The sequence below is a fragment of the Emydura macquarii genome, unplaced genomic scaffold, assembly GCF_026122565.2.
Source record: "Emydura macquarii macquarii isolate MOO-44397 ecotype Brisbane River unplaced genomic scaffold, CSIRO-AGI_Emac_v2 contig_1253, whole genome shotgun sequence".
NCBI classification, from domain to species: domain Eukaryota; kingdom Metazoa; phylum Chordata; order Testudines; family Chelidae; genus Emydura; species Emydura macquarii.
The window spans coordinates 68,582,551-68,603,875 of record NW_027131390.1 but is presented as its reverse complement, the minus strand read 5'-3'; the positions used below and the strand labels follow the sequence as shown (position 1 = coordinate 68,603,875).

At 38.6% G+C, this 21,325-nt stretch overlaps 1 protein-coding gene across 3 annotated transcripts in view; it reads right to left on the bottom strand.

Moving 5' to 3' along the window:
• PDE1A (phosphodiesterase 1A) overlaps positions 1-21,325 on the bottom strand; it is a 245,129-nt gene that overhangs the window by 61,447 nt on the left and 162,357 nt on the right. For all 3 annotated transcript variants that reach the window (XM_067549082.1, XM_067549081.1, XM_067549083.1), the window contains 3 exons: positions 3,563-3,745; positions 1,953-2,019; positions 843-959 (listed from right to left, as the gene is read on the bottom strand). In XM_067549082.1, the coding sequence (XP_067405183.1) occupies positions 843-959; positions 1,953-2,019; positions 3,563-3,745 (367 nt within the window). The remainder of the gene's footprint in view (positions 1-842; positions 960-1,952; positions 2,020-3,562; positions 3,746-21,325) is intronic.

Here is a 21,325-nt window from a genome sequence, read left to right as displayed (position 1 = left end):
CACTTTGGTAGCACTCTCATATGACCATCTCAAAGTGCTTTACAAATATGAAATAGTTAAGTCATACAACAGCCCTGAAATGCAGCCTCCTCTAGGGTGGCATGGGGCAGGTGTTTAACAGGATACCATTAAAATAATTTTGAATAGGAAGAGGAAGTGAAAAATTCAATACTCACCTGAAACCACAATGAGGATTTAGACCCACAGATTATGATCTGAACGATCTCAAGTGCTCAGGATCACAGTTTATGTCTCTGCCAGCACAGTGTCTCCTTCTAAGTCTGGGACATGGGCTCAGTACTAACTCAGAAGCAGGTGCGTGCGCAGGCATTTAAATTTGACCCCTTTTGGGTGGGCACATTTTGTACCCCTCCTCCCCCGGCCCTGGGAGGAGCTTGCTCTTTTCTGTCCTCTGGCCCCAGCAAGAGCTGTCTCTCCCTCCCGCCTCCGCCACTATGGCTGGAGAAGTTCTGTGCCTCAGACTATTATTGGGGGGTGCCGTGCCCCTGCTTGCCCCCCCTTGCGCATGCCCCTGCTCAGAAGGAAGCAAGCTACCTACTAATTCACCTGTATACTTTTAGCAGCGCTCTGCCATCCAAAAACTGAAGACCTGTTTAGCTTTCAGTCTTTGTCAAGATCACAACAGCAGCAGAACGGCTGTAGACAACATTAGGTGGAACTTTATTGTTATTACAATGAATATAGTATGTATGTGATGTCTTTTAAATTTTGCAATTCTGTACTTCATTAGTTCCATAAAATATCATTTCAAACAGCCTGATTTTTTAATATTTAAAATATGTATTTCTTTTTATATTTGAGTTTGTTGTGATGTTTCTGACCTTGAAACGGCTCATAAGGTCATATCTGGTGAACAGCTCATACATCATGAATTTCAGACTGTGCTCTCCACTTGCTTCATTTAGGGCAAACACATCAAATGACCATTTATCAACATCCTGCAGATTGGGGGGGAAGGGGGGAGAAAGGCAAAAAAGATTTTTATATGCTTAAGTAGGTCCCAGCTAATAAATGGAAAAGTTTAAAACAGTATCTACTTCTCCAAAGTCACAGGTTCCTTTTATTGCATGTTACTCATACTAATGGCTATTCTGTTACTAATAACGAACCTAGTTAGGAAAATCATTAGAACAAATACTTGTATCCTGAGTTATATAAGTGGTGGGAGAAATTGCTAGTTGTTTTGTATGCTCACAGTCTAAGGCCCTGATCTTTTAAACACACACTTACTTACACAACACATGTAGCTTTACACATTTACATTGTTCCACACAGAGTTCAGTGGAGCTACCTGTGTGCTCTTTTGCTTAATCTATGTAATACATACTTACAAAAATCACTATATGCATTGTAACATTTGTCTTTTTAGGGAAACAGGTTACATACTACCTTCTTGCTTGAGAAATACCATTTTCAGTTGCGTGTTATAGCTATATACATTGTTACAGATGTAAGGGACTGCTGTTTGAGTGAAATGAAATAGTTTTTCATGTGAATATTTTAAAGCATTATCATTTAAATCATGGTCCCATGAGCTGCTACTTCTATTGTCTATTCCAGCCCAATATGATTACTCTTTCTCATCCCACCCTAAAAAAGAAAGACACACTTCTCTCTGAGACACTGATTTCTGTTATCATTTGGAGCTGATAAAATCATGACAGTTACATTTTTATAAAGCAGTCTTCTACTAAAATTTGTCCTATTGCTCTAATATATCTAAATTAAATCATAATGAAATAGAGTAATAATAAATATAATCATATACTATTTGTGAATTTCAGTATGTCTTTTTTCTCTCATGTGTATTCATTTCTACAGTATCATGTACGGCCATAATGCTTTCAGAAAAAGCACCCTAATTTCATCCTAAAAAAATCATTAAACACACATACAGATACGTTCAAATTACATGACTGAACTGATTTCACCTTAAATGTTACTATCACTTCTGCTGGGTAAGCCAAACCAACCATGTTAGAGGTCCTTCGGTACATCCTAAAAGAACAAATACATTATTTATTAGGTGGTACTTATGCTAATGTTTAAACATTTCATTTCTTTCCCCTCCAGTTTCTTTTATCTTTTCTGAAATAAGGGCCTAATCCAAAGCCCATTCAATTTGGTGGGAGTATTTCTATTAACTTCTTGGGTTTTGAAGAAGGATGCTGTGTACTACAAAATGTGACTTTCTGGTCTAATAATACTTTGCTAGAAATACCTCTTGTTCCTTTAAGTAATTGTTGTAGCTTTTCAGATTCACTTAATGTGAATAAAGGAAATATACTATTTTAGTTTAGTATTGTCATCAATACCCCAACCAAAGATCCATCTGCATATCTCCTAACAAAAGGATGCCCTACCTGTGGGTTTCAAGTATTTAAATATCCAGACACAGCTCCTCAGCAGGTGTAAGAGGCTGCTGCTCAGTTTGTTTCAGTATGAAAACATGAGTATCATGTATAACTAAGTTAATTGTGTTATTGCTTTAAGCAAATGTGGGGTTGCCAAAGATTGATAATTTCGGAATTGTTTGGAACAGAGATTTGGATATAGCGCTGACCCATGGGGATATAATTGTATCTAACATCAAAAAAGCAACTGTAGACTTGAGACTATGGCATATTCACCAAAAGAAACTTTTTCAAATATTTTGGTCCATGCATATGTAATGGTCCTCATAAATGCTGACCACTGTTGGAAATGTAACTCCCTTTGTACTACTTTAACTCAGATGTTTTGGGAGTGTTCTTGTATTAAGAATTTCTGGTCTGAGAGGAAAAGTCAAAGGACCAATTTGATATTGGATGCTAAGTTGGTACCCTCCTCCTTAAGTTACATTCTTGGATATATTCCTGATACCTGGAAATTACATGGTAACAAGGCAGCGTGGTTTCAACGTACAGCTTTGGCCACTAAAAAAAGAACCCTGCAAAAATGGAAAAATTGATTCCTACCAAATATTGATACCTGGCTCATGGAGATGGCTGACCTCTCAGGTAATAAACTACTGGCATTTCACACAAAGGGAAAGCCCAAAAAATTCAAAGCAATTGGGGCTGACATTTTAGAGGTCTATGGATAATGTAGATCCTAAAGATAGTTATATCACTTCCCCGCCAATCCCTTTCTCCTAGCCCTCTTTATTTACTTTGTGTATTATGATGAATCTGGTATTTTGGTATATTTGTTGTATTTGGAAAAAATAAAATACAAAATTCTAAATAAAAAAAAAGCAAATGTTGAGTCTTTCACACATTTTGGTGCAGATGGGTCTAAGCCATGGCATTTTGGTCCAGAACTTTCCAAAGTTCAAGAGGATTGGTATCTAGGGGATTCATTCAGACCTCAGTACAGACCATTATAGAGATGGGGCTAGGATGCGGTTCAGATATAGATCTGAACTTTCCCAAAGATTTGGTTCAGGCTCATCTCCAATTTTGGTATGCATCCTGCTGCCACTTGTTGCCTAGCATTTGACTCGGAAAGTGCCACTGTGGTTAAATATGTTATCTGTTATAACAATAAAATCCACCCTCACCTTTCTACAAATATCCCAGCCTGTACAGCATGTACGATGCTTCGAAATTTTGGCTTTTCTTCAGGTCTCCTTTTTGTTATCCCCATTTTCCTCGTGAAAGTAGAAGCCAACCAGTCCCGTACTTCCAGTGGGACTGAATCGGATTGGATGTCAGAGAGTTCATCTTCAGTATCCAAAAGCCTCCTACAAAAGATACGAATAACTGAGAACCAGGCACACTGAAGCAACAAAGTGGAAATAAGTGACCAGCTAATAATATACAGGTTTAACAGCAGTTAGACTACTTTGTAACATTGTCTGTGGGTCACTAAATGCTTACCCTGTTCTCTGGGGAAGGGCTTTGATAGGCCCTAGACACAATACTATGCCTCTAGAAAGCCAACGTTTATTCTCAGAACATCTGAACAATTGCAAAGTACTACAGCTCTGAGTTTGGCATGGGTTGGTAATTGCACAAAAATTGCACGTCCATTATTAATAAATTACTCCAAAATTATAGAAATGACTAATTATATAAATGAGGCTATACTTGGAATCAGTACGGGTGGGCCTAGGTGGGCCATGTCCCACCCACTTTGAAAGCAGGCCCATCCAATCAGATTTAAAACAATTCCTCCCGCATTCTTATCAGCCTCTGTTTCGCTTGTGATACAAGGTTTGTGTCCACCCATGTCAACCACAGGCCAAAAAATCAGTTCTGGCTACACCTCTGTTTGGAATACTTGCTGTGCACAGGTCTGGACATTTTATTATAAGGAATAAAAGGGTAGTGGTGGCAAAGGTATTGTATCACAAAGGATACCAATAACTCAGGAACTCAAAGCTCTAAGTTAATTAGAATCCTATGTTCTTTGCAAAAAAAATATAGAGAAGGCGCTTCACTGGCATATCAGTGATGGGTTGGAACCAGAAAGAATTTCCCTGGCTAGTGTCTTCAGGAGAAGCCTGTTATTAAGAACCAGGGATTAATCCCAGCTTCACACTGCCTCCAGTTAGGCACCTAAATCTAGCTCAGCATCTCTGAAAGTAACAGAGGCCTAAATATGGATTTTGTTATATACACATGTACAAATATTTAGGCCCTAACCTTCTGTGCCTCCATTTCTACATCTGTAAAATGGGGACAATAATACTTACCTACCTCCCACAGGTTGTAACAATTAAATAGATGACATTTGCAAAGTGCAGTGTGAATCCTGCAACTCACCAGAATGTGCACACAATGCTCATATTACTGGGACCATCTTGGGAGTAGATCCCTCAATTTACTTGGACAGTGGTCCCTTTTCTATATATTGGTAACTATTCAGGGAAGTGACCAGTAGAAGGGGATAGGATCTAAAGATCCCTGCTCCCCACATAGCACATTTATTATATTATTATTAGAAAAATAATTTAATTAATTGTGCCATTGTGGTTAAACTCTTTGTTTGTTATAATAAGCCATGCTTTCTACTTAAAGGTCTTTCTGAAACACTGAGCTGCTTGAATATGAGCTTCTGTAAATGCTTACAATAGTTTAACAGCCAGAGAGTGTTTTTATATTTGTCATGCATCTGATGAAGTGGGTTTCTGCCCTCGGAAGCTTATGCCCAAATAAATTTGTTAGTCTTTAAGGGGCCACAGGACTCTCGTTGTTTTTATATTTAAAGATGTTTAATTCCTAGAGCATTCATAATGGCAAGGTGAAAACACAAGGTATTGTTCAGAAGAGGACAACTCCACAGGAGGGTTTAGCATTTGGGGAGCACAGACAACAAAGAAAAGACTGGCTATCGCTCCCATTTACATTTCCTACATTTCATGTTTGTCTTTTTCCTTGTCCTCATTTTCTCCTCTCTTCTTCTCCTTCCATTAATCTTTCCCCTCTTTTCATGCCCATACATTCTCTCCTGCTCATGCTTATTCATCCTGTCTGTCACATCAACTCTTCATCCTTTGTCTCCTCTTCCCAAAACCTTGCCTCATCTGGTGCTTCACTATGGAGCAGGGGAACTGAGCAGAAGCATGGACAAGCAGGTATGGCCACTTGAACATAGTGCTGGTGCAGGTAAGCTACCTCTCACAGCAGTGCTTTAAATTGCCAAATGGATCTAACTCGGGGGGGGCCTTGGGAAGGATACTCAGTGGGGAACTTATTTGGAAGCATGGTGTCACCAATATTATCTGACTTGCCTGAGAGTGGTTCTTGAGGTGTACAGATGCTCACCCATCTTACTGTCAGTTTCACCAGCTCATCTGTCTGGTGGGTGCTTCAGGGGGCCAGTCTTCTGGAGTTTACAAAAACCCAGAACACAACATTGTTTTCTATAAAACTAGTGGGGGCATTCCTGGTTTTCAGGGATACCTGGGTACTATATTTACTTACAACGACTGAGACTGAGTTAGCCATATATTTCAGTGCAGAATGTGAGAACAATCAACAAAAACAAGGGAGGGTAGCGGGTTTGTGGGGGAGGGTGGAACAAGAGACAGTCATTTATTTCGGGGGGAGCAGGATGGGTGTAGGGTTCAGGCAGATGGCAAACTTATTTTGCAAAGCCTGGCAAAAAATGCCAAGACTGGCCCTGGGTTGAAGGCATAAATTGATCTTGTTCCTCAAATTTAAACTACAGTGTAATCCAGTTAAATCCCCAGTAGTTCAACTTTATTATAAAACATCTTTGGGGAGATTATAACGCTTATAGTCCTGACTATTTTGCATTTGACATATGTATGGTATAACCAGGGGGAAAAAAAGCTTTTAATCCCTCAACCATGTTATAAGTATTCCAATTATTTCCCAAATGGATGCAATTCACCTGCAATGTCACAGTTGTAGAAAGCACTTCAGTACAACAGAATGTGGATCTTAAACTGCATGAGACTCAGGCTGCTACAGAACAGGCACACACCCATGTATGATAAAGCTGGGCTCTATGCCAGTGCAGCTGCTCCTTTGTTTTCAGTTTGTATTAAAGTTTCCCGGGAATTTATCTGTTTTGTTTATTAAAAAAATTACAAAAACAAGTGGGGGAAAAAAAAATCAGTAAAAACCAAAAATGAAGGACCAGCGGCCAGAGCGGCAAGTACTGCCTGGCATGTCCAGGAGGAGACAACGCAGTTGGGGTAGTGTGAGGCTTCCATTCTTTGCAGGCCGGTTGATGCAGTGGTCAGGTGGTCCATGCGGCCAGAACCCATCTCCTGGCTTATCTTGTTCCCCCACTGTGCAGCATCAGCTGCCAAGTGAACGTTACCTGAGAGGGAGAGCCAGGTCTGGAGAGTGCAAGCATTTTCAAAATGTGGGTTTAAAAAAAGTGGGTAAAAACTGACTACTTGTTTTTTCAAAACACGGGAATTTTTCTGGGCAATTTGGTAAAAACCAAAAATGAAGAGCTTGGGATATAAGCTAGTGTAGAAGGGAGTTTGAGGGCATACCAGGCGGATGGGAGCACATTACCTTGAAAGCAATGGCCATAACCATGTATTGAGAGTGTGCAGGGTGTGGAGTGTCCATTCTTTATGCAAAAGTCCATCTGAATTTTATAGGCAATAACTTTTCGGAAGTTTTATTTGGACCATCAAAAGCTATTGAATTTAATAGTGAATTTTTACCTGCTATAGAATTCTATTGGATAGCCCCCCAAACCCTACATTATCTATTAAAGTCTAGGTTTAGAAAGCAATTTCTTTAGAACCCTCTTGGTTTGAGCCCTCTCAGTTTCATTCCTATTAACTTTTCCAGTCCTTTTCCACAATGGATCCAGCCCAAGGGATGGTGAAGCAGCAGTATTCAAAGAGCTCCCCCAGGCTGAAAAATTGATTACTTCCCAAATTCCTCATACTTCTGACATACAAATCCATTTTCTCTGACATATTCGGGGGGAGGTGGAATGGGACAGGGAGCTTGATTTTTTTTTTTTCATCTGAAAGGAGATTCAAAACTAGAAACTGGATGTAAAGTTAATTTTCTCTGGCCAGTTTTACTATTAACTTGCTAAGGTAGGGGTCTAGTCTGCCTGTGACAGATGTTAATAGGAGTTTCTATATGAACACCTCTGTTCATGTAGAACACAGGAACAGGAAACAGAAGAAAGTTGCCTTTTTAACAAGTTGTTTCTTTTTGCTGTTTAATTTCCCCCTCCTTGTTTCATGTCACATTCCAGGAATTCTCATGGGACCCCTTATTTCTTATGAGAGATTTGGATGGTAATTTACATGAGAGAGAGTTTGATGGTACACCTACACGGCATGCTTGTTTCAGAGGCATGTAAAGTACATACCCACCCTCTAGCACAGATATAAATAGCAATGGTGAGGCCTGGCGTAGGCAAGTACCTGAAGGGTGTGGATATGTGTGTGAGTAAATAACGTTCACACACACTACTCACCCAAGATGTGCTTCCCTCTCTACAATGCTATTTTTAGCAGTGTGGTGTCCTGGTGCCTCCCGCTGCCGGAGCCTTTCCCCTCTGCAGGAAAAGACTCCCCTAGCAGGGAAAGGCTCTACCAGCTCCATGTTGCTGGAGCCTTTCCTTGCAGCAGAGAGAGACTCTGGCAGGTGGGAAAGGCTGTGGCAGTGGGACACCAGAGGCTTTTTCCTCACTGTGGTGAAAGGCTCCAGCAGCAAGGAGGTACTGAAGCCTTTTCAGGCTGCTTCCCTTTTGCCAGAACCTTTCATTGATACATATGGCTACACACCAAAGTGTGGATGCAGCCTGCATTTCATTGTGGCATGTAGAGTCGCATACCTTACATGCCACCACCAGGGGTGTGTAGAGTAGACGTATCCTAAAGGGTTCTCATTCCTGCTTAAATAACTAAGAAACCAATTGCTGCAAGACAGACATTGTACAGTGGGCCAGATCCCCCATTGTTTTAAATTGATACAGCCACCTTCCCGGGATATCCAAGAGTCATGTACAACTTCAATAAGTTTTCCTAAAGTTTTATTAGTTTCTTCAAAGAACCCAAATGAATGAACATTTTAAAAGGGTGAAAGACACCAATAATTCATATGTACATTACTTCAACATCCTTTCCTCCAATTCCATCCTAGACCCCTCTCCAATCATCCTTTCACCCATTGCACTCAACTGACTGGTCTTGCCAAAATCTCCAAAGGCCTCTTGTAGCAATTTCATGGGTCTCTCCTACTGCTCCAAACCTCTGCTCTCAAACACCACCCGGAGACCTCTGCTTTGTGCTCATAACAGTGCTCTTTCTTTTCAGCGTGCTGCCCACCAACAGTTATTTACATCAGGGCCAGCCTCCCAGCCCCACAGGATGCTCACCCTCCTACAGTGGCTTCTCCCTCTCTGGCTGGCCTGCTCCCCACCTCCTCCTTTCCGTTCCTTCCTGGTATCCTTTACAATGCCCAGCTAACGAGCTCCACAGCTGCTCCCCATTAGCCCAGTCGCTGCAGGCTCCCTCAGCTGGATCCCATTCCCCCTTAATTAGGGTTCCAGGGGCAGAGGGCTGACTCAGGCTGTTCTCATCCAGCACTCTGTCACACCTCTTCCTAGCCAAAGCTCAGAACCAGTACCTTGCCCTGTCAGTTGCCTTTGACACTGTTAACCATGTCCTTTTTGAAATCTTGTGCTCCCTTGGTTTCCATGTCTCTGTCCTTTCCTGGTTCTCCTCCTACCTCTCTAATTGCTCCTTCAGCAGGTCCTTGGAGAATCCTCCTCATCTGCCCTCCAACTTTCTGTGACAGTTCCACAAATCTCTATCCTGGTTTCCCTTCTCTTCTCCTTCTAAACCTTACCAAGGGGTAATATCATCTGCAAACACAATTTCAACTGCCATCTCTATGCTGTTGACTCAAAGATCGGCCTCTCTACTCCAGACTTGTCTTTCTGTCCAAACTAGAATCTCAGCCAGACTTTTTGACATCTCCTCATGGATGTAGCAGTCAGCTAAAGCTCAACATGGCTAAAACAGAAATCTTAAACTTTCTTCCCAAGCTCTTTCTCAAACACTGTGAACACCAGCACAGTCCTGCATACCACTCAAGCCTGTAAGCGAGGCATCATCCTCAACTCAGACCTCTCAACAGGTCCTCACACCCAGATTTTGCCTAAATTTTACATATTCTTTCTGCGTAACAGCTCTAAGATTTGGCTTTCCTATCTAACCATGCAGCTAAAACTCATCCAAGCTGTCATCATCTTGCACCTCATTTATTGCAGATGCTTTTCTTTGACCATGACAATCTTGCACCACTCACATCCATTGAGAATGCTGCTGCGAAGACAATTTTCCTAGCCCGTCGCTTTGATTATGTCATCTCTCTCTCTGAATCCCTTCATTGGCTCCCCCTTCTCTATCACATCAAACATATGCTACTTATCTTCCCCTTCAAGGCTTTTCACGGTCTATGCTTACCCTGTCTTTCATTTATTATCGAGATGTTAATCCCTGCCTCTGACTGGCCCAGGTAACAGCCTCCATTTCCCACTTGTTAAATTTTCAAACAAGCGCCTTTGGGCTTTTTCCTGTGCTGCTCCTCTCACTAGGAAGGAACTCCCTGTAAAATCTGCAAAACTACTTCATTATCCTCCTTCAAATTGTTCCTTAAAAAATCTCCTTTGCTGTAATGCCTACAAAAACAAACAAACCAAAAAAACCTTATTTATATTTATAAATATTTAGATCACTGGTGCATTTGATACCACTGCCTATCATGCTAATCCATATTATCTCATTCTTTCCTTGTACTTCTGGCAATCCATCCATCTGTTGTCTCTTGACGTATACTTAGAACGTAAATTCTTTGGGGCAGAGATATTTTTTGTTCTTTGTTTGTATAGCACCTAATACAGTGGGGTCCTGGTCTCTGAGGAGGGTCCCCCTCCTGTGTAATATGGAAATAGTAAGTAGTTTCATTCATATTTCTATCCATGTAAATTAATATCTTTATTTTATTTTTCTTAAGATTCGTTACAACTTATTTTACTTGTAGTCCAGTCCAGAAATGAAACAAAAGTTAAATGAAAAGCAAAGACAAAATTAAAAGTTCCTCAGTAGTATAAATCTTTGAGGTTAAGGCTGCCTTTTCTTCACCCACATCCATTTTAATAAAATAGTAATAATAAATACCATACATCCTTCACTCCAGAGGCCCCCAAAGTGTTTTCCAAGCTATATATAAAATGATCACTCTCCCACCACTAAAAAACCTGCTGCCTACAGGATGAAGATAACACTGAATTAACTGTGCACAGTAACACTACTCAAATGTTAACAGTGATCTTTAATAGTTACAAATGGTTAGGTTGAACTCAATGGGAGTCTTAATTTTAAGTCTTATCTTAAACACGTAATCTCCAGCAAAACTGTACCCTCTATCACCATGTTGAGGCCTTGGTTCAGTACTGACAATAAGATTTTATTTTGGACATCTTTCACACAAATATCAACACCATTTCCTGCAACACAAATACTTACACTAATACTAATGTAACTGGACTCTTTATTATGTCTGAAAGTTTTTGCCTTTGTTTATAAAACACTTTTCTTCTCTCAGACTTTGCATGCCTGTGTGTATGTATAAAAGAAGTAAACATTTCACCTCACTTTCACTGTGCAGGCATTTATGAACACTGAAAATGGCCCAAATTGAAACACACTCTCCAAGTCATAAAAATCTCATTTAAACCATATTATAAACAACTTTAGATTGTCTTAATTATTATTCACAAAATGCACTTAAGTACAAATATGATTGAATGGGATAAAAGGAACAATTGAATAGAAGTGTGCATCAACTAGAAATATTAATATAGTACTTACAAAACAGTGGATGAAATTTTCTTTTTGACCCTATGACCATCAGTTTTTGATTTGGCTGAGCTGCTATTTGTTTTGACGCCAATTTTGTCCTTTTTATCCTGGGTCATTTTGCAATTGCTTTTTATGCCCTAACCCACTGAAGTAAATCACTACATTAAATATGTTAAGTAAATTGTATAGCCCCTTCTCCTAAGTGCAGGTCATTCTTACTATTACTACTGTTACTCTGAATATAGCAGAAACAACAGAGAGTTCTAGAGCAGATGTATTATGAGTTCACTCTGATGTAATTACTGATCATTGTAATGGTCTATGTAATCACTGGTCTATTTAATCTCTATGGTATGCCCATGTGGAAAGCACCATTTAACATACAGAAATTTCACACCAAAGAGCATTTTTATTTGTAATCTTCAGTTACCTGTAACCTAGATCTAGTACAAATCTCCATTTCCTTACAAACTTCAATAAAAGAACAGTAAGGAATTATTGTTTGGGTTTTTTTTTTTTTGCAATGAAAGTTATTACTGTCCAGGTAAGGGGAAGTCATGTTTATTAAAACCAGAATGGACTATAGATTAGTTGGAAAGCCTCACTGACACTCATATTACTCCCCCTATTTGATACTCATGCAAATTTAACAGTTATGTTTAACATACGTTGCCCATTCTAGGGAATTTGCCCACTGCTGAGAGAACAGGCGCAGCTGAGTTGTATTAGTATCATAACATGCAATAGTGCCTACAGTCAAAGTAAACATAAAGAACTGAGCAACACTCAAGAACAAAACATTATAGATTTTGTGAGTTAAAGTTTGGCAGGACTTTGCGCATTTGGTTTCTGAAAAAAAATGTCCTTGGGGCTGAAACTTTCCAGGTTCACTCACAGACTAGAGGTGATGACTTTTGTTTATTTTAATTTGAGGAAAATCACTTTTGAGTTACTGGAGTTTTTGAATTACTAGAAAGTGAAGGGAGAAAAAACTATTACTACATTTAAAAAAAAAAAAAATTCACTCATCAATAACACAAAATTACTGAGGAAAAACCTCCAACTTTTGTTTGGAAGAAGTCTTTGAGGACCAGGCTTTTTACTCCCTATGCAAAGAAAAAAAAAACATTAAAAATCAGAAATTGGAAAATCATTTCTGAGTATGTTTGTTTAAAATTTTCCTTTCAGGTTCATTTAAAATCATGCTAAAAAATTAACAGATCCTAACAAAAGCCTGCCTGCCTGCCTGCGTGCCTTTCTTTCTTTCAACTACTTTCCTGGCCTCAAAATTCCAGAGACTGATGTTGGGATGATTTGCAGGAGACTGATTTTAAAACATGCATTATCATCCTCCAAATTAAGGCTCAGATTCTGCAGGCATACACACATGTTATTTAGTGAGACGTGAGAAGTACCTTGAGTAGAACTCAGCAAATAAGGTTTGTCTGTAATTTTGAAAAGTTGAAAAAAATAGTTTCATGTCAGACCAAAAAACATTTTTTGAAATTTTCAGCAAATCTAAAAGTAAAAAATTATCATTTGGGGTCAAACAAAACATTTAATTTTGACAAAACATTTAAATGTTTCTGAATTAAAAAAAAAACCTAAGAAATTTTTTAATGAAAAGTTGTTTCAAACAAAATAAAATCAAAACATTTAAAAATGTCAGAATGAAACATTTTGATTTTTTTTTTAATTTATTATTCTTTGCCTTCCAAATGACCAACGTGGTGACCGAAATGAATTCTCAAAACATTTCATTGTTGCCAAATCTGCATTTTTATCTGAAAATAAAGTTTTGGCCTGAAATTTTCCCTCAACTCTACCCTTGAGCTTAACTTTGTTTAGTTAGAATACTCATATGGAAAAGCATTTGCAGAAAAGGGGATCAAGTGTCCCTCTCTTATTTTTTCAGTTGTGCAACTGCCTTGTAAAGTCAGCCTTTCAGAAAAGTGTATCCAGCCAAATAACGCAGCACAGATGTGAGCCCACTACTCCCCTCTACTCTATTCACCACACTAGTTTGTTTACTCTTCTCCCCAGAATCCCATTCATCTCGGGGCAATGTGAAATTCAAAGCCTTCTTGAAATTATTTAAATTTTAATATACATAGGCAGGTAATATTTTCTCCAGCTAAAAACTAAACAATTATAAAAATCTAACCAAAAATCCCCTAAATTAATGTAACATTAAAATTACTAAACACCAAAAGTCAGGAAATGCCAAATCTAAGATTTATTTTATTTATCTAACATTTATTCTCTTGCACTGCACATATATAATATCTTAAAGCACCAATTTATTAAATAGATACAGTATGTGGAATGTGGGTGTATTAAAGTTTTGCATTTAATTCTATGAATTCCCTGTGTGGCACTCCCATTGACAGTAGTGGGAATGATGTGCAAAAACTGAGTATAGAATATTGCCCACTACATTTAAAACGTACTCTAAAAATGAGAGACAAATTAATATTGTACTTAGAATAACTAACAAGTTGATCTATTTGTCATGGTAGAGTGCTTTTTACAGAGTGTAACTCTTCAAACTCCAAGTATTGCTAATTTCCAGGCTTTTCATTTAATTAGAATTTTAAATATAATAATGGAATAGTCAGAAGTACATTTCTTCTCCCTTAGGAATACATAAAATGTACTATGGAGGAGAGGAGAGATAAGAAAATGAGTCCAAATTTAAACCACTTAAAATTATCTGATGGTGAAAAAATAAACGCTCACTGCTGATCTGTCATACTGTCTGGTGAAGATACTGAAATTCTAATTTAGTAAAATATATTTTGAGGTTTCCACAGCACCCAATGTTATGCTTACTGGGAGAAAATTGGCTCTCCAACTCAGTCAACTGAGTAAGCCAGTAATCAACCCTAGAAACTATTTATAAAATGAAGTCCTTTTCATACACAGAACTGCAGAACCCATGGGAAGATAAAGTACTTGTAGTCCCAAAGGCCAATTCATTCACATTTTTAACAACATCCATGACCTTTCATGAATTTTACTGGCTCAACAATTCTCCCCCCTAACTTAACTTAGACAGTTTTATCCAATTCTGGAATATTTCATATCTGCCTCCTCTAGGTCCCAATCCAATTTCCAGTGAAGTTGACTGAAAGACTCTCATTTACTTCCATTTAAGTTGGATCAATTACGACAGTGGCTGAGGAACATCTTGAGCAGAAATAGGTGTTTCTCGCCCAACTAGCAAAATATCAGTATTACAGGGAAGAATCCACCTCCATATTGGCCTCTCCAGAGGTATTAAAGAAGAGTTATCCTGACATTATTGGCAGTAACTTAATTGCAATAAATGTCAAAGATGATATGGAGAACTACAGACACTGTGGTGACACGAGCAGTGGTGGGACACAAAGTGTCTAATTATGCATTTCATTGCTACTAAAATTAGTGAAAAATTTTCAGTTGTCTGATATGTGCCCTTTCTTCTTTCAGCTGCCTTTTCTGTTCAGTAGTGTAGATCTGTAGCCGAAATTTGCTCAACAGTCTGGGAGGGATGTTTCTGGTGTCTGGCCCAGGGCCATCTCTGATTCAAAAGCTTATTTCACAGAAATTAGGGCTGAAGGTTTTAAAAATGCAAATATTTGAATATTCGATAAAACTTCCTTTTGTTGATCCGCACAAAATTTTGGAAGAAAGGGAAGACAAGGAAGTTCTTTGGAGGCAGTTTGCAGGAGTAGTGGGAAGGGGATAGGAAAATGAAAGATATCATAAAAGAGATGGAGGGTTACTTTTAATTAGGACAGGACTGAAAAATAAAAATGTAATAAAGTTCAGTTAGTAAAAATCTATTTGAAAATGGTACAATCAGTTTACTAAACACCTTATATTAACTGGAAGAGGAGAGGGAAAATTTATAGAATTTTAGATAAAATTATATAGATTTCCAGTTATCTTAGAGGAGTTTCATATACCCAGTAATTGTATTAAACTCACCTCTCAGAAAAACCTGCAGCTTATTACAAAATATCTTTTTAAAGGTTTTTTTATTTTTTGTAAAGCTAAGAAGTCCTGAAAGCTTTTTGACAACACAAGCTTCTTTAATAGCAGTTTTCACAGAAGTATCTTTTGTGAATTCTCTTGATGGATGCCTTGAATCATTTTCTTTGAATGAAGCACTTATGGCTGGCACGGCTACTTCAGGTATAGTACATACAACCATGTCACATGATGGAGCCTGAGAATAGCAATATGCAGTCATGGCAAACTCAGCTGAACTGTATTTTGAATTACATTATCAAACTTAAGTAGATCAATATTTTAATTTTTTGTTTAAGGAATCATCACATTCTATTACCCATCTGTCAGGCCCAAGTACAAAGAGGAGTTATCGAGTTCATATTCACCATCTGGACAATAAATGCCAGACTGGGGATCCCTCTAGGAAGACCAGATAGCAAGTGTGAAAAATCAGGAAGGGGGGAGATGAGGGTAACAGGCGCCTATATAAGAAAAATATCAGGATTGTTCCTACAAAATCGGGACATCTGGTCATCTAGATCCCTCCGTCAGTGGACTCATGGTAAACATCTGTTTCAGATATTTGCTCATCCTTGCTGAAACCTCACATAGTCTTATTTCTCTAGGAATTCATAATTTTCAACACAATTTGCTTGAATATATTACCCATCACCTCCAAAATGAATTGTGTCACCTGCTGGACACTCATCCTTCTTATTTTCCATGGATAGGTACTGCTCCATGTATTATGCATTGTTTTCTTCATTTCTAAATGAATGACTTAATCAGTCAACCTTTTAGGTGCAGAGGGATTGGGGCAATATGATTTTTTAATTTCACTGACTCCGGCCCCAATCCTGCAAAGTGAGGTACTAGGGCAGATCCCTATGCTAATGACCTCATAAACTTCCAAACTGGTATAGGGGTCAGTACTAGCACATCTGTTTTTGCATGATCAGGGCCTAAGAGTCTATGAAAATGCATCGTGTTTTCAATATAAAATCAGTTGTTTTATAGCTTGGAGAGTCAACTAGACTTCACACTATATGTGCTCCGTGAAAATAGAGACTGTACATGCCCCATAATGTGAGGTGATGAACTAGAGCTGCATAGATTTTTCAGTTCATTGGCAATTTTGAAAAATTAAAAAAAAATGGCTTTAGGTTGGCCTGAAAACAAAAATTTGATGAGCTCCTCCTATGAGATGCTGAGCAACCTCAACTTGATACTGATTTCCATAGGAGCTCTGAGGAGGAAATAAAATAAAATAATTTCAACAAAACTCTTCACTGATCCTTAAGCATGTTCTCATTTAGATAGGAAAGGCTGCTCAGACCTACACTGGTGACATAGGAGCGTTCACTTTATGTGAACAAAACAAAACATTTTATTTTGTGTCAAACAAAACGTTTATTTAAAAAACAATAAACTCCCTCATAGATTTCCATGACATTTTTAATTTTATTTAAAGAAAATACTGCAGCAAAATATGAATAGCATCAACTTCCTGGACACCACGATCGGCATTAACAATGGAACCCTACAGAAAACTCTAAATGAGAAACCCATAGATCACCACACCTACCTTTACAGATCCAGTAACCACCCCAAACATGCTAAGAACTCTATTATCTACAGCCAGGCCCTCTGATACCACAGAACATGCTCTGAGGAGAAAGTCTTGGATACGCACTTTAACACACTTAAAATTGCCTTCACCAAGTGAGGACACTCCACCAGAGAAGTAGATCACATCATGGAACAGGGCACCCACATACCCTGAGAGAACCTGCTTCAATACAGAAAAAAGCTCACCAACTGCGCACCCCTAGTTGTAACCTACCACCCTAACTGTTCAGTCTTGTATTTAGCTGTGACACCGAGTACCTTTCTCAGACCTGAAAGAGAGTATATGTAGCTTGAAAGCTTGTCTCTCTTACCAACAGAAGTTGGTCCAATAAAAGGGATCACCTCATCCACCTTTTCTCTCTAACTTTACATTCTTCAACTGGAAAAAACTGACCATAGTAATTAAGGGAGCCATGCTCTACAGGCACAGGAAGGTGAAAAATAATATCAATAAAAGGCTCAGTTTCCAAGCGTGGCAGAGATCCAATGGGGGTAGGGGTGACAAAGGTGGTTCTAAATCATCTTTGTAGTTGTCTCATCCAGGCTAGCCTCCCCATTCAGCTTCTAGTGCAATCTGGAGCAGCACCAGGGCTCTTCTGAGTTGGATTAGACGCAATGGACACAAAGCAGCTGTTAAAATTGCATAGGATCATAGGAGCACAGAGGAGCTGTAGGCTGACCCCCTGGGACTAGGGGATGCCAAGTGGTTGACCTAGAGCACGCTACACTGGCTATACTGCACCTGGGGATCCCCCTGATTCTGGTTGGTTAAGCTGACGTTATGTTCCATTTGCCCTGCTAGAGCATGCAAGAAGCCCTTGTGCAGGACAGGATCTGGCCCAAAATTTACATAAATGCTGAAAAAATTCTGAAATAGTTTCCCTGTAATATATGTGGCACATTCAGAATGCATGATTGTGTGGTGGCATACAGATTTTACCACCACCTCGTTGGGACGGAATGCAGTAACTCATGCATGCCTCCACCACCTGTGAGTAATGTAATTACATCCCAAACTCTTATTTCACTTACGCTTCATATTATAAGATTTTTGAAAAATGATTAGGATGATATTTTCATCCTCTCTGTTAATATTCAGGTGGTTGAAAGTGGGTGGTAAGTGCATTCAGTTACCAGAAATATACATTGAATATTTATGACCCAGGGTGGTTGTTACAGCACTAGTCACAAAGCATTTGACATTATTGCCCTTTATTTCTTCACGCTCACCTGCATTATTAATTTTAAGACTGAGGCTATGTACACACTGATGGTGGCAAATTCGCCACCTTTAGATCGATCTTTCTGGAACAATTGAGGGGTCAGTGAAGACCCACTCAATCGATCTGGAAGTCAACACACTTAAACCACCCCCTCAAGTGGCATAGCGCTGCATCAATGGGAACACACTTCCCATAAGCACAACGGAAGTTCAGAGTTCAACAGGAGTTACGCAAGCTACTTTGTGTAGCTTGCGTAACTCCCATTGACAGCTGCCGAATTTTCAGGTAAGTGTAGACCTGGCCTGAGCTTCTTTTCAGAAGGGAATGTGTGCAAGATTATTCAGTATATCACTGAGTTATTCTGCATTATTTACGGACCTCTAAAGCACATAGTGATTCTATCTTTAGTGCAGTAAGCAACTGTCAGTTCTCCTCTTAGCTTCAAAAATAGAATACCTTATGTATGTAGTTCCTTTCACAGAAAGAATCTACAGCACCCAAACCAATTACTAACTGTACACAAACTAATCTACCTCATCCACCTCTGAAACACAGCCACCTCTGAGGTAAAAGTTCTTAGAGATTGCAGCCTCTAAAAGGACACTAGACAACAGTTCAACAAACAGTCAAGAATAATTTATCCAACTGAAATCATTGGGTTAGGCAGGTAGAATAGAATGGATTTATTTACAGGCATTTTTATGGCTCTCATAGTAGAATCTGACAACGAAGTGGAATTCAGCTAGAACACCAGAATTATCTCTGTTCTTGCAAAACATGCCACAGGATCTTTACTAACCACAGGTAGAAAGGTCTAGAGCTAGGTGAATAATAATTTTTCATTTTGATGGTTGAACCAAAAAACAGGGGTGCGGGGAATGTTTCGGGTTTACCCCAAAAGACAATTTTTTTGTTTTTCTCTCCAAAATGATAAACTGGAAAAAAAATGTTTTGGATTGAACAAAATGTTTCTTTTGATCTCAAATAAAATTTTTCATATCATTGTTGGGTGTTTTGTTTATTTTTTTGTTTTGTTTTTAGTTAAATCTAGCTAAATTTAAAAATGTCATTTTGAAATGAGAAGTCAAAATGTGTTGCTTGAAAAATATTGAAACAAAATGTTTTGATTTTTTGAGAATTTCCCCCACCCCATTTTTTTGGCCAAAACCATTTGCTGAATTCAACCCAAATTCATGAACAGTTTCAGTCAACTCAAAACTGCATTTTTCAGAGAATATGCTATTTGGCAAAAAAAAAAAAAAAAAAAATTGACCCAGCTTTAGCCAGGATTTAAAATTTCATTAATTTGATTCTCTTCTCACCTACAGCAGGCTAAATCAGAAATAGTTCCACTAATGTGGTGTAGGCTTGGCCTGCTTTAAGTAACTTGCCTCATTTCTAAGACTTTGTCTACCCCAGCACTTACACTGGTATAACGTACGTCACTCAGAGTTCTCTCCGAGTTAGCTTAGAGCATATCCATCACAAATGCTACAGCTGTGACGCTGTAAGTGCTGTAGTGCAGATGTAGCCTTAGTGGGCATGATTGGGAAGTGAATGGAAAGTTAAGTTGTAAATAGGGGCTTAACAAGCAGTATGCTGGAGTCACGATGTCTGTGCTAAGATAAGTAGGAACACCCTGGTGCTAAGGAAAATGGACAAGAAACCTGGTACGCAAATACCAGTGTTGGTCACCAGGCCTCGGAGACCCAAGGTACGCCACTATCTCAGACTGCTCCAAAGCAAATTCTTTTGCTTAACCTTTTGTAGCTAACTTCAAACAAAGCACATAACCTACAGTGACTCCTAATGGATTACCATACTAACCACTGATAGGTCACCTATTTTCCTAATTTCAGCAAAACTACTCATTATCTCTTATCATCAAAACATTTCTAGTGATAACAACAATAAAACTTACATGTCAAAGATAACATATGCACTTAAAACCAAGGTCGGCCACCCAAACATTCCTTCTATTCTTACAGTACATTCACTTCTTATTCCATCCTCCCATTCTGACATCAAAACTGCAACATGCAGCTATATGGCCTTGCGTCCTCAGGGTCCTAAAAGTTACTTCTAGCTATGTGATGTTTGGGTTTCAGCTGGTAGTGGTTGAACATACAAAATGGCTGACTCCACGTTCTGGAGCATATGCAAGAATATCAAATTCTAGAGTAACAGTGGCTCAGGTTGACTTTGTTTAACATGAGAGACATGTTGACATCAGAGTCCAAAATGGTAGTTTTGCTGGAGCATTGTTGAATCTGTATTCTCAGAAGATAATTAAGACTTCAGCTCTTTTATTCAGTTACTGATATTCTCATCTCTCTTTAAAAAGAAACTTTTGCAGCAACTTCTAACGATCCAGAATAGCAAAAATCAGCAAACTTAATGAGTTATCACTACAAGATGATGGAACTTTCAGAAATTTATTTTCATTGTTATGTTTTTCAGTTCCCATTTTGAATTAAAAGAGTAACATAGGAATGTTTAAAATGAAGCAGCAGATTACCAAGCTCATAGTAAACCAGCTTTCCTACAATGGACGTGTCCTTGACACATGCTGACTTCTTTATGCTTTAAGACTTCTCACTCACTCAGGAACTGTCAAAAGTCTCCTCTGAAAATTGAATGCTTCAGGTTTTTTTTAATGAGACATTTACAGTTGCTGCCCAAAAGGAAAACAAAATTTCACATTTCTTCGGAAGGCTTTCCCAGTTGCCAGGCTACTTTCTATGAAGACCACTTTCAGCACTTCATAAATGAAACTCTTAGCATATTTCTCAGAAAACGATAGTAAAATCTTAAAAGGAAGAATTTTCTACCACATTCTCAGATGATACGATAGAATGTAAAGCAACACAGAACCAGACAGAAGGAAAACAGGAGAACCTGAATGATTTCCTTCTCACTGTATTAAATGGCTTCATTCTAAAGCCCAGTTTCAATACAAGTGTTCCATTCTGTAAATAAATCAACAAGGTTCTGTCAATTTTACTTACAGAAATATACATCCAACTTTTCTATGCAGACACAGTCTTCTCCTGAGACTTGAATGAAGTATAATGTACAAATATGGATAGCAATAGCTCCTTGAGTCATAGTGTAACAGGCTGACACTGTTCATCCAAAACACCAGATCCTA